A 13,990-nucleotide genomic window follows, 5' to 3' on the forward strand; every position below is an offset into this window, starting at 1 on the left:
AGCTTCTCTCAGGAGACAGGCACAGATAGTCAAGTGATGAATAGGTGCCAAAATTAGGCTGTAAATTAGTTTTTCCTTTAGAATGTCTCCAGTTGTGTGCTGCTTCGGCTCAGTGGGCGTTTTGCTGTCCAGGAGAAGGGAATTGCCGGGAGTCTGAGCAGTGGCCAGTCCAAGCGCTGGCTGCTGCTTGTGTGACCGCTCCCCTGCAGCTCTCTGGGATGGGCACGGGGATAAAAAGGACAGGGGTTCCTCGGCTTTAGTTTGGTCAGGATGGCTTCATTTACCCTGCGGGATGTTGGTCTTCCCTTGCTATTGCACGTGAGTCTCCACCTGAAGAGTTTTGGGTGAGCACATGCTCAGCATGGGTGGAGTCTTTGAGAAGCGCTCTTGCATTGTGAGGAGTCGTTAGCAGGCGCCCGTGAAGCAAAGCGTTTTCCAGAGGGCTTGGATTAGGGTGGATGGGTTTCTACACACACAGATAATCAGGGCAATTCTTCCAGTTTCAGGCCTTACAATGGCCAGAATGCAAATATTCATGAGGAGGGTGGGACTCATCTCGATGCTCTTGTAGTTACTCTTTTCCTGCCTGCGTTTTGGCTTGTACCTGCTTCCTTGGCCATTCCTGTGATCTGTGCTTCCCATGATAGCTCCTGTAACTCCTGCAGCCTCTGGCACGTATGTGCATAGCACAGCGCCTTGCCTCGCCTCTCACTGGCTTTTTTCATGTGTTGCTGCTACATCTCTGCAGCTCACCAGCAGTGCTTTTTGCTCAGCATTAATTGGGGGCAGCTTGGTTTTTTATCTCCTCTGTGCAAGGAGATCAGTGCACCTGGTAAGGACAGCGTGAATTGGGTAGTCTGTTCCTGTGGCTTGTATCACAAAAGATCCCAAAAGATGGGAGGAAAGATTCTGCTTAGCTTATGGATCCCTAAGATACACTAGATCTGAACTGATGGATCCTCTTCTTGAGCCCAGGAGTTCAGCTCTGAAGTGCAAATCCCTGTCACTTGAGGTGTGCATAGCTCTTGTTCTGAGCCTGGAGAGAGGGGTCTGGGGAGACACCTCACTCATGGACACCATTGCTAGGCAGGAGAGGAACAAGCCTGGTGACCCATCTCAGCACAGCGGGGTTTATGGGGTTTTGCCTGTACCAAAGTGTAACTTGGGGTTTATGGGGTTTTGCCTGTACCAAAGTGTAACTTGATCTGCCCTTCGTTGTATTTACTGAAGACAGTATGGCTTTGCTTCTCCCCCTCTGTGCACCAGGGATCATCGATCAGTTACTACAAACCAAATTGGACTAAATTAGTAGATGCTTCCAGTGACTTAGTCTGCTAAAATATTCTGGGCTACGAGGCTGGTTTTTAACTGTATAGTGGGATTGTACTTTGCTCCACCAAGATAACACTTGTTAAATAAATGAAATTTTCAGTTTCAAAGGGAATTTACAGTTCCAGCAGGTTTTGCAATTTTCAAGGTTGACATCAGAGTTGCACTTAAAACTATGTAAGGCTCACCTCGGTCTGTGTTTTACTGTCTGCAGAATGTTTCCCTCTGTACACACTGGAGCAGAAAATTGTCTTACCTGGGCTTTATTTCTGATGACAGATTAGAATTGGAAGATGGGGCTGTATTTGCAATTTAGTTGGTTTGCTCATATGTTGAGTATATTCATACATAGCTAACGTGGTGCTGCACGGTTGTGTAAGTTGTATTTCGATGTACTGTTTCAAGTTCTGTTTGTAATCTGGCTTTGGCAATCCAGCAGGCTGCCCCTTTAGCTCCTGAAATACAAGCCTGTGCTAGAGCACTGCCATTAACTGTCATGGCTAATGCTGATACATCTGTAATGCACTTACCAGATCGCTAATTAACTCATAGCCACACAAAACAGCCCACTCAAAATTCCTCTCTTTGTTGGCAGTCTCAGTGGATTTGCAGGATTTGAAAGGGCATGGCCAGGATTCATTTGTTTTGGTGATGTAAATAAGAGACTTTTGTGATTGCTTGACAGTTAAAAAGTTAGGAGTCTGCTTGGCATGAAAGTAAAAACCACAGTAGTAGCTCTCAGTTTCTTTCAAATTTTTAGCCCTTAACTGTACATCTAATCACCAGATGTTCCCAGTTTTATTTAAAACACTGTTATAACTGCAGGTTTTATGATTTAAGGGATAAGTAGCCCCATGATGTTAACTGTATATATTTTTTCATGTTAATAGGCATCACTGTTTCTAGGAGTGACTTAGATGCAGTTGTGACATGCATCAGCTGGATGCCTTCTGCATACATATTTTCGCTACATGTACAGCCTTGATGGTAAAAACAAACCAAACAAAAGCCTGTAGTTTTAGAAACACACTGATTCATCTATTAGGTGCATTAAATCTGTTTCCCTTTGTACATCCAGGGTGAAAATAAATTTGGAATGAAATGCTTTATATCACTAATATGTGCTGTAAAACTACTTTCAGTTGGGGTTTCTTCATCTTTGCTAATCATGTTCTGAGTTTTTTCAGAAAATCAGCTCATCTGCCATTCAGCTTTTCTTCTGAGTGTGCACATTATGATTAGTTACCCAAACCTTTTTTGACTATTAAAACACAAATAATTTATTACCCGTCAGTCTGCAATAAAGAAACGCGTTTGGGGTTCTTTAGAAGGGAAGTTATGCCTGAGCATTGATAATAGAAGTTTGGCCAGGAGAGAAGAAATGAACAAGAACTACCACCTGCATGGAGAGAAGCTTGATGGGCTGTTTGGGTAGGCAGAGTTCTGCAGTTGCATTTGCAGTAGGTCTGCAAGGCATTCCATGCACACAGCCCAGCATTCCTCATGGTATACAGGGGTGTTTCAGGCATGCCTGAATCTGGTGTTTGGGACAGATTGTATGGGTGGCTCTTCCTCAAGCCAGCTCCTTCTGCTGGGTACTACTGCGGCTGATAGTGGTACCTGAGCCATTAGCATCTTGCTCATTGAGCAGCTGCATTAATATGTTTTTTTTGTACTTAATATAAAAATTTGGGAATCTTGGTGTCTGTACCTCTGCAAACAGTGCTGCATGGGTCTCTATTGCTTGTCAGCTTCCAATGCAGGATTTTTGGAGCTGGCTCTGTTGGAAGATTCCCAAATCTGTTTCAAACATCTGGTTCAGGAAGCCATGCTGCTGGAATGGTGCACCCAGGGCAGATGTGGTCATGGAACTGGGGCTTTGCTGTGAGCTGCTTTTCCCAGAGCTGCAGAAGGAGTTTATTTTCTATCAGCACTGCTGACAGCTCATGTGCTGGTGGAACTACTCTGGCCTCCTTTCATTAACCAGTCATTTCTTCTGTAATATATTCAAGAAATGTGTGAAGTTAGAAGTCATATTTGGGATCAGCCTGAGTGTTCTCACATGTGTAGGACTTGTTGGTGGGTGATTTTCTGAATCTTCCTGTGTTTAAATGCCATACCTTCGAAAATAATAGCAACCTTCACATTCCCACAGAGTGAAAATGCACACACACGTAAACTCCTTAGTCAGAGTAAGGATCTGTAAATATTCTTTGTTTGCACTGGTTAATAGCTTTTTAAAATTTCTATAAAATGCAAGCATTGATATCAGACAATACTTTTAATGGTCACAATTTGTAGATAGCATTTGTTCTATAAACTGTATGGAAATTACTTTTGGTGGAAAAGACTGCTGGAACATGAAGTAATTTTGTCAGGCTAAATGTGGTTCCTACTGCTTTCATTTAAGTGAGACTGAGACGTGGTTAAGGCAATGATAAATTTGATCCTACATTTATTTTTCATTTCTGAAGAAATACCAAACACTGTGGCAGTGAATTAGTCTTGAACTGCATTATTATTAGGATGTATTTCTTGTGGAACAGAAAGGTTGAAATACTGTAAAAAGAATACAAAGGAGTCTTTAGTTTAGGCCTTCAGAGTGTGTGTGTTGTGCTTGTGCACTTGACAGTGCTCTCACTCTTGGTCAGGGTTTTCTGTAGGACAGACTTAGGGCCTGTGGTTTATCATTCACAACACTTCTTTACCATGTGGAAAATTAGAAAGTGATTGTGTGATTTGCTATTAAATTGTCTGAATCCAACTGATGTTACCAGATTCTGTAGGAGAGGTTTTTATTCTGTATTTCAGCCTTGTTTCCATTTTATACTGTGGATTATTCATGTGGTGGAAATTGTGTTTTTCCTGGAGAAAATACAGTAAAAGAGATTGTGAGAAAGCACGTAGCAATTAAGAAGTGCCCAGCATTAAGTAGTTGTTACCCTTCCTCACTGAAAGTCAATCTGACTGACAACAGCACAAACCCCAATTTTTCAGTGCAGTAAAGTCCTGCAAAAGGTAAGGGCTGTTGATGAAGAAGGAAATCCACGTCTCCTGAAGTGTTTGATCAAAGCACCCACAGGATCTGGATTTAATTTCTGACCCTGTTGCAGATTTCTGCTTAATACTGGTAAAGAGTATCATGCAGCTGCATAGGGGAGCAGAAGTAAAATTGTAAAAAGAGTCGTAGTTCTCCTGTGTCTATTTCTGAGCTTAAAGATGACAAATGACTTTTATGTAATTAGTGGGGGAAGAAATGCTAAAAGTCTTCTTGGGTTGCCTGAAAAAAACTTTGCGTGGAATAGTGAGTTTTCCAGTCTGTCAGACTTTTTTTTTGCATGGAGACTCAGAAGGCTGTAACACGTATGAATTATCAGTTGAAATGTATTTAACCAGATTGTTAATTATAGGTACTATTTTTGAGTTCTCATACATTTGTTGCTCAGACTAGTTTTGTGAAATTACTGATGTTTGCAATCATACCAGTTGACAAGGACCCTAAGGTAGGCAGTATTTAATTCAGAAAAAAAACTTCATAATATTACACTGTGGACATACTTGAATTGATTTGGGGGTTGAGCTTGTCAAACATGGGAATACAGTTTTCTAGAATTCCTTAATAAAAGTTTCACTGTTGTGAGGCTATGTATTATTTGCCGTATTACCCTTCTTGATTGGTTTTTATTTGTTGTTTTTTTAAGTTTTATAAAATTACAGTGGTTTTGTACATTATTTAGAAGTGTATTAAAAATAAAAATTATTTTTCCTTTAAAATGAAATAAATGCATATTATTTCAAACTTCTCAGTGCTGTCTGCATGAGGGGAATGAACAATCACAAGGTTGCTAAATGTCTAGAGTAGCTTTTTTCGTGTCATTCTTTCCCAGTTTGTTTGCACATTCTAAGTTTGTATTTTGTAACAGTAAATTTTCTTCTCTGCCTGCTATTACAAACTTTATTCCATTTCCCATTAATCATCTGCTAAGCATCATCTTTATCTCTCTAAGGAGTTTCTGCTACTGTCTCTGCAGGATTTTTCCTTTGTCCAGCAATACAGTGGTACAGTTTTTCTTTAAATTGCTAATTTCTGCTCTTTTCCAGCCACACTGGGCTCTCCTCTCAGCTGCTGGAGTTCCCAAGTGCCCCAAAGCCCCTTTCTGCTCCAGAGCAGCCATGCCCTCTGCCAGCTCTTCCCTTGCTTTTCAGTTCCCTGAATCCCACCTGCTGGTTTTTAGTTGCTGATTCCTAGTTTTTAGTGGAGATTTCTCTTTCCAGTTGCTAGATTGTGTTTACATAAAAACCTTTCTTCTAACATTGCATCTTTTCTCCAAAACAAGTAATAGCACTCAGAAAATTCTATTTGTTTGAGTGTTAGTGGAGATAAAATTACAGGTGATGCTCTCTAAATAGGCAACTTGATGAACTCTTCATAAAAAAATCTTTTGTTTTTAATAATCCTTTCCCTGCTCACATGCCTTTGGTTTCCAACTGTTGAGAATTTAGTGTGTATCCGGGAGTATTTTTTTCTGTTCAGATAATTTGCAGGGGGTGATGTTTTGTTTTGGTTTTTTTTTTTTTTTTTTTATAAGAGCTTGCTCCTCTGTGTCCTGCTGGATGCTGTTTAAGGGATCAGTGCTAGAAGGGCTGGCTGACTGTGGTCACACACTCTTCAGTTCAGAAATTTTCTGCCGAATTTTTTTGCCTCAGGCTGATTTTTTTGTGAGAAGTGTTTGAACCATCTAAAGGAATGGTAAGATTTTCTCTGCATGGATACCATGGACATGTTTTGGTGACTAATCGTTTCAGGAATGCAGGATACGTTACTGTCCCTGTGAAAGTCTGCCCAGATCTCGTCATTGATGTGCCTTTGGAAATTGACAGTTGCAGCTTGCGTATGATCTGGGAAGATTTGCAAGAGTTCACAAAGTCAACTCTCAAGTTTTCACTTCAGTGAGTACTTCGTGACTGAGCCTGGGCTTGTCTTTTCTGTGAGACAGCTCTTGAGATGAAACAGACTCCACGTGTGTCAGTCTTGCCAAGCTGCTATGTAGGCTCCACCCCAGGGTTCCTGGCTTTTCCTAAAAATGGTTACTTTCAGCTGCCTTTGACTAATGTGCTGCAATGTTGGAAGTGGGTAAAGGAAATCTCTCCTAGATTTTTATTGACAGAACTCCTGGCAGACAGGAGATTTAAAGAAGCTAACTGATGCAAATGCAGAGGAATAAAAGCAATGGTATGGATTGGGGAAAGAAGCTGGTGAGATTCAGATTGAAAAAAATGATGGAGACAAATTTGATGGAAACTGAAGTGAGTGACTGAAGTGGAGGCAAGGAAGAGACTTGAGTTTGATGAAAACCAATTGGTTTTGAAAAAGCAAAGCAAATTATAAAATTTTAAGACAGTAGATTTGTGGGGTGGATGATACATGAACAGCAAGGTGATGCTGTTGTTGATATATGCATTATTGAATTGATTATCAGAGAGCATCTGAAGTTAGCATCTAACTTCTAAAGTTAGAAGGACTTTCAGAAATTTATCTGATTCAGGCTTGATCACAGCAAGTCTCGTTTGCCCAGGGCTGTGTCAAGTTGCTTTGAATCTCTACAAGGATGGAGAGTCCATACCTGTCTTGGCAATTTGTTCCTGTTTGTGATTACTCTTAGCAAGTGACACTGTGGCATCATTATCTCTGATAAATTGACCCTTTTCTCTGCAACACAGGCCAGCTCTGCATCCTTCCTGCCTGTATCTGTCTTTCCTGCATCTGTCCTGCCCTGTCTGGCTAGTCGGTGTTCTCCAGTGGGGAGAAGGAGAAGAGCCTGGAAGGGAGCAGCACATCCACTTTTGGCTGAGGGCTCTTCCCTGCACAACAGAGTGGCAGAGCAAAGCTGCTGTGTCCCTGCAGAGGGAGTGAAAGCTGGGGCTGGTATTTGGGAGCACCCCAGTGCTCCAGCCTCTTGTGGGGGATGTAGTTCCAAGGTGGGTCTGAACAGGAGCTGGTGACACAGAGAGGAAGGAAGGAAGGGGATAGACAGTGGTGTGAGGGGTCATAGAGCAGCAGCAAGAGAAGACTTGGAGACTGGTTGCAGAAGGAGTTGGTGTGGACACAGAAATATTTTATATTATTCTGACAAGAAGGAGGGGATTATAGCTGGGAAGAGGCATGTCCTGGAGATTTGGTATTGTGACAGGACTGGAGAAGAAAATTGGTACAAGGAGAAGGGTTGGAGCAGGGGGTAAAGAACTTAGCCTTCTCTCAATCCTGTCCTTCCACTATGCTGGAAGTGACTATTGAAAGGAGCTGGAATTGGGAGAAAAAGGCTGCATTGCTGCTGAGTTCTTGTGTATGATTTTCCATGTCCTCTGGACAAAGTTGTAGTCATTGTTCTGTGTGCAGCAGTTCCCTTCAGCAGTTTTCAGTGTGTGTGAGTTGATAGCCATGCTACAGTAACTAACACTGTGAAACAATTTAAACAAATACTCTTGCTCCTGCAGCCCTGAATGTATCTGGCATTAGATTTATTTTCCTTCCAAAGTAGCCACTCACCCCTTAAGCCGTGAGTTCTGCTCAGACTCTCAGAACTCTGCAGCTGTCTGCAGGGACTGGCTGCTGCCCAAAGGTGGGAGCAGAGCCATGAGTTCTGCAGGAAGGGAGATCATGCTAAAGGTGCTGAGGATCTCCAAAGATACTTGTCTAAGAGAGGGAATATTCCTTCTGTAGACCCAAGCTGACAGGACTTTGAGGTGCAGTCTGCTGGAATTGTTTCATTCTAGTTCCAGTGAACACCTGTGGTTGTGGAGCCTTTCTTCTCTGCTGGGTGTAGTGGTGTAGCTGTTCTGCAGCCTGCTTCCATGAGGTGTCCTGAAAACCAAGTGCATGGAAAATGCTGCCAATAGAGACCCCTGTTAGCAGTCAGAGGAGAGCCAGCCTCTGGGTACCACTAGCATTTAGTACCAGAAATAGTTAACTTAACTTGTTACAAGCTGGTAGGACCTACAGAAAAGCAGCCCTTGCAAACTGGGCTGAAAAATACTCCTTTTGCTGCTAGATTGTTGTTGTCATTGGGTGGTTTTTTGTTTGTTTGTTTGTTTGGGTTTTTTGGGGTTTTTTGTGTTTTGTTGTTGTTGGTTGGTTGGTTTTTTGTTTTACTGCAACAGTTTTCTGACCTTACTTGCTGCATAGTCCATGAATGCTGGGCTGCTTTGCTTCTCTGCCTGCTTAGGCTGACTGTAGCTACATCATGATTGATTTTTGGTTTGTGAGCAAACTGCTTCCTAAATGAAAGTTTTCTGCCTATTTTGAGATGGGGGGGATTATAAATGAGTAGTAGGAAAAGAAGTTACTTTTCCAAACTCACAGTCATGGACATGGCAGAGGAAGAGGCTGAACTCAGGATTTCCTATATCCTCATACTGTTCCTTGTCTCCTAGATTATAGTATCAAAATAAATTTTCCTATTTCATTTTCTTCAGAGACATCTATGTAAATGCAGTTTAGTCTGGATGGCCTCTCATTTTTGTGTATATTACATCTATTTTAGAGGCCTCATTTTCTGTTAAAGCTTCTTTTCCTGAAAAGGATGTTGGGAAGAATTACCCATCTTCTCTTGGATCCTAAAAAATCTCCTCACACCCCTTTTTGGATTATATTTTGGTTTCTGTCTTAATTGCATCTTTTTGATGCCTGTTGTTCAAATTCCTTATTCCAAGGTCCAAATTCCTTATTCCAAGCCAGTATTTTAATTTCCTTAATGTTCCAGGGAGAAATTATGAGACTATTAATCTTGGAAGGCATATATCTTACAGAACTATGTACTGATCATTAGTAATGTTTTAGGGTTTTTTGTATGATTTTCAACATATCATATGAAAAAGGCAGGAGGACTTAAAACTTTCCCAAAGGTACTTTAGCTTTCCACTTCCTTTGTTCAGCTGTATCTGTTTCATTAACTGGAAATAAGAAACTGAGCCTGCAGCTCTAGGAAAAAGTAATGGATGTATACATCCAAATGTATACAAAGTGTGTACACTTGAATGTATTTGGAAAATACTGCTTGGGTGTAATTTTCAACTACTGAATTAGTGTGGCAACCTTTTTAAATACTGTAGCACACTGGAGTACCTACATGGTCTAATGTTGTGCTCCTTATTCCTTAGTTTTGAGAAAATTACAATTTTCTCAGTGGTCTTTAAGACTGTTGATTAATTGCTTATTCAAGAGCAGATTTTTGGACTGTAAGGGTAAAAGTAGTTAAATATATTTATAAAGGTACTCATAAATAAATTAAACATACTAGATTATTCTTCTCAGCCTTGAATTATAAGCCAGCAGGTCATAGAACCACACTAGGATTAAAAGCTGTGATGTGATCTCCCATATTAAAACATGCCTGGTAAAAATGTGAGTATGCAAAGGGATGGCTCTGTCTGGTTCTGTGAGATGCAGCAGTCACTCCCTGATCACTGGCCTTTTGTCTAATTAACAAAATTTATCATGGGATACTTCATTATTTTAAAGGACAGATTGGATTGTTTTGTTTGGTTGTTTTTTTTTGTTTAAACAGAAACTTTTCTGGAAAATCTAGGGAAATAGTTGAATTGTTCAGTTAGATTTGCGGTGTGTCATTGTTTTTAAACCTCTTACTGGCACTGGAGAGATCTTTGATTTATACAGATAAAGCCCTGCTGTTGTCATGGGTGACTCTGGGTGAATTGTCAGCTTTATTTCAGTTCTGGGGACAAATAAGTATCATTACCTGTACTGTCATTACCATCATTAGTCTTTGTACATTACTTAAATCACTTCTGTTTAACTGAAATTTAAATGTGGTGGATGCACTTTATATAAATAAGTGCTAGCTGAAGTCTTACATATAAGTTAATTGTTAAATAAATAAAGTAAAATACTTATCTATTTCAGATAACTCTTATTCATTCAAAGTATTTTCCAGATAAAGTATTTTATAGATGAATCAATCATTTTTTACACAGCAAAACAAAACATAACATAAAACACACATTATACTGGGATTATGTAGTACTGGCTCTGTATTTCAATGTTCTGGTTTTTGAATACTTTCTTTCTAGGTAGACAATGTTATTAGCTCAGATAAATCGAGACTCTCAGGGAATGACGGAATTTTCTGGAGGAGGAATGGAGGCCCAGCACGTGACTCTGTGTCTAACAGAAGCTGTAGCTGTGCAAGGTGACCCTTCAGGTTAAATATCTCTACTTTATTACGTCTTTTCTCTTTGAAACTCAGATAAAACACTAAAATTCATGTAGTGTATTCGGAATTAAAAGTCCAACAGAAAACAGTTAACTGAGCTTGATTAAATTCACTAATTTAATTCTGGATGTAAATTATTTTGAATTAAGATAATAGAAGTGTAAATGTGCCAAAAATATATGAAATATAAAATCTGACTTTATTCTCTGTATAGTCTGTTTAATACTTTGTAAATTCAGTTGATATCTAAGTATGTATTAAGCAAGTTGAGTCTTAAAATAGATTAATGACTTGAAATTGGCTTAAACTTGATGTTTCCTGAAGCTTTGTTATGATTTTACATGATTACAAACTCTCTCCTAAATGTGCATTTTAATCTAAATAGTTTTGTGTGTATTAATGACAAGTAGTTTCTACAAAACAAAATTTTCAATACAAGGATGTGTGTCATTATTTCACTGTTGGCTCTGATGATTTAATTCATAGTTCTCCGAAAACCTCAGCTTTGTAATTATTTATTCAGTGACATTGTATTTTTTTAGTTAAGGAAAATAACATTTAGCTGTCATGTTTACAGAGAAAAATGTTGAATATATAACCCTAGTATGTCTCCCAGGCTTAGAAATCAGAAAGCAAGTAAGAACTACTTGCTCTTCTTATTTGTCAAAGCAATGTGCTTTGAGGGGATGTAATAATTTATGGAGGTCTTTCAGCTGAGATTTCTAGGGCTCCATGCTGGTTATAGTGAAGGTGAACTTTTTTCCCTGCTAGATGGTGACAACTTGGAAAACATGGAAGGTGTAAGTTTGCAAGCAGTTACCCTGGCTGATGGCTCCACTGCTTACATACAGCACAATTCTAAAGGTAATTACTGGTGGCCACTGAAGTGGTATTCCCCTTTCTAAACCTCTCTTTGCATTGTAAAGGCAGGCAAAATCTGTACAATGTTTCTGAAGTTCCAATTCCAGTTGGAAATTATGGTAATGAGATAAGATAAATGTTTTGGTTTTGCTACTAATAAGATGCAAACATGAAATTCAGAATATAAGTCATACAAAAGCAAAGAGATCTTTATGGTTCAAACCCAGATATCAACATTCTGCCTAACAGACAGGACAGCAGACCTTTGCTGTTTTTTTAATCCCAGAATTTTAAAAGCTCTGTACAGTCACACTGTGCCTTCTATTTAATAAACATTATTTCTTGTTGATATTTTATTTATGTGTTAATCTAGAAAGTATCACGTGTGTATTAAACTGTGATGTGTTACACATTTAGAATTCTTAAAAATATTCTGTGTATTTCAGATGGTAAATTAATGGATGGCCAAGTGATTCAATTAGAAGATGGTTCTGCTGCTTATGTTCAACATGTACCTATGCCTAAAAGCAGTGAGTGCAATAATACAAGAAATATGTTCTAAAATAATGTATTACTGATAAATATTGCTATTAAGTAATTAACAGTCATGATAATAACTTGATTTCTTATTTTAATTGAAATAATCATGAAGAGATCTTAGGTATTCTGTAATCCTGGGTATTTAGTGTTTAATCTTTCCATCTGAGGACTCTTTGAATCCTGCTGAAGTGCTGTAATTGTTCCTCCTGAGCAGGGGAGAGCCTGCGGCTGGAGGATGGACAGGCGGTTCAGCTGGAAGATGGAACGACAGCATTTATTCACCACACCTCGAAAGGTAACTGTTCTGGCAGGTGGGATTTGTCACCTCAGAGTCCAGCAGCCCTTCAGCAGTATTTAACAGGATTCTCTCTAAAAACTATCACCTCAATGGGATTCCCAGTGTGAATTTCTTGTTGGATGAAATGAGACTGTTTCAGTTACTGACTTGGGCCTCATATAACAGTTATAAATGTAGTCAAACCCAGTGTATTTCACTGTTTATCTGGCTCAGGATCACATTAAAGTTTATACCTTTAGGTAATAGGGCAGAAAATGTGACAGCTGACAGTCAAGGATGCAAATGTAGTTATTCCAGGTGATAACTTCTGTTTCTGCAGAAGATAATTACACTAGTCTTGGAAATAGTACCACTTCTCTAGAAAACGTGATCAAGTTTATATTTTAAGTCTGTTTAAACCAGTGTGATAATTACATTTTACAACCAACAATAGTAAGAGGAAAGAATGTAATATAGAATTTTTTGTTAAAAGTAGTTTTATATTTTGTTTCTTTTGCATATTTGCATTATTCTCTTCTTAAAATGTGAGATCTATGAATTCTGAAATCTGAAGTAATGATTTCAGTAGATCCCTTATATTATTTTCATTTTATCATAAATGGATTTGAAATGGAAAGCATATTTGTGTTCCTGATTTCCTTTGTAAGGAAAGCTTGATCAATATAATTTTTTTGTACTTTTTAAAGTGTAGAAATAAAATTATAGGAGGTGTTGTCTTGAAAACAAATTCCTGTGTTATTCACACTATTATTTTAAGTGTTTATGTATCTGATATCCTAGTGGTTATATTTCCCATGTATTTCATATGTGTCTGTGACTTCAGGAGACACTTTCTGGAGAGCAATAGTTTCTCATGTAACACACTGCTGCTCCTTTCAGAATCCTAACACTGTGCAATATCATTCCTCAGACAGTTATGACCAGAGTGCCCTGCAAGCTGTGCAGCTGGAGGATGGAACCACTGCCTACATCCACCACACGGTGCAGATGCCGCAGTCAGACACCATTTTGGCCATCCAGGCTGATGGCACAGTGGCAGGACTGCACACAGGAGATGCTGCCATCGACCCTGACACCATCAGTGCTCTGGAGCAATATGCAGCCAAGGTACTCTGCAAGGCATTTTCTCTAGCCATCATGTTTTAATGTACAGCACAACATATCTGGCAGCACAAGCCAATTGTCATTTAAGATACGAAATTGTAACTGGGAGAGTCTCAGACTCCTAGAAGAGAGAACAGCAAATTGCCATGGCAGTGCTTGACTGTCATGAGCAGCTCTGGTGCATAGTTGTTCCATAAAAAGGAGAGAAGATTGGGCACTGAACTGGAGTAGGATTTAGAAAGCCATTTAGACAGCCAAATGATTATCTTCTCTATCCTATAGCATTGCAAAGGAGTCTCTTGGAAGGGCACTGTTTGCAAAGAAGGACAAAGTTGGATTATTTTTGTTCAGCACTATTGCTGGATTATTTTTTTTAAGAGTATGGCCTGGTGTACTGAGCAAGGGCAACACATGGTGTGAAGTGTAGAAAAGACAGTCAAACAGTTCAGAAAAAAACTTCTTTGATCCATATTTTCAGTAGTAAAAATGCAGTCGGATGCACAAAATTCATGTTCACTTTACTGGGCATGATGTAAGTATGGTAATGGGTGATGCAACTTCCATGACTCTGTACTTAAGCAGTGTCCTAGTTGCTGGATAATTGCCATCAGTGCTTGTATTGCTCTGG

The 13,990-nt window shown here is 39.4% G+C and overlaps 1 protein-coding gene across 6 annotated transcripts in view; it reads left to right on the forward strand.

The window, feature by feature from the left end:
* The window catches only part of ZNF143 (zinc finger protein 143), a 37,383-nt gene that overhangs the window by 1,731 nt on the left and 21,662 nt on the right, over positions 1 to 13,990 (forward strand). The window contains exons 2-8 of one of the 6 annotated variants that reach the window (XM_064425474.1): positions 6,136 to 6,279; positions 7,051 to 7,308; positions 10,417 to 10,547; positions 11,331 to 11,423; positions 11,867 to 11,950; positions 12,175 to 12,255; positions 13,169 to 13,365. In XM_064425474.1, coding sequence (XP_064281544.1) covers positions 10,424 to 10,547; positions 11,331 to 11,423; positions 11,867 to 11,950; positions 12,175 to 12,255; positions 13,169 to 13,365 — 579 coding nt within the window. In that variant the 5' untranslated portion in view covers positions 6,136 to 6,279; positions 7,051 to 7,308; positions 10,417 to 10,423. The remainder of the gene's footprint in view (positions 1 to 6,135; positions 6,280 to 7,050; positions 7,309 to 10,416; positions 10,548 to 11,330; positions 11,424 to 11,866; positions 11,951 to 12,174; positions 12,256 to 13,168; positions 13,366 to 13,990) is intronic. The other 5 variants (XM_064425477.1, XM_064425473.1, XM_064425476.1 and 2 more) reach the window with 5 other exon arrangements.

This window comes from Passer domesticus, chromosome 6 (assembly GCF_036417665.1).
Source record: "Passer domesticus isolate bPasDom1 chromosome 6, bPasDom1.hap1, whole genome shotgun sequence".
Lineage (NCBI taxonomy): Eukaryota > Metazoa > Chordata > Aves > Passeriformes > Passeridae > Passer > Passer domesticus.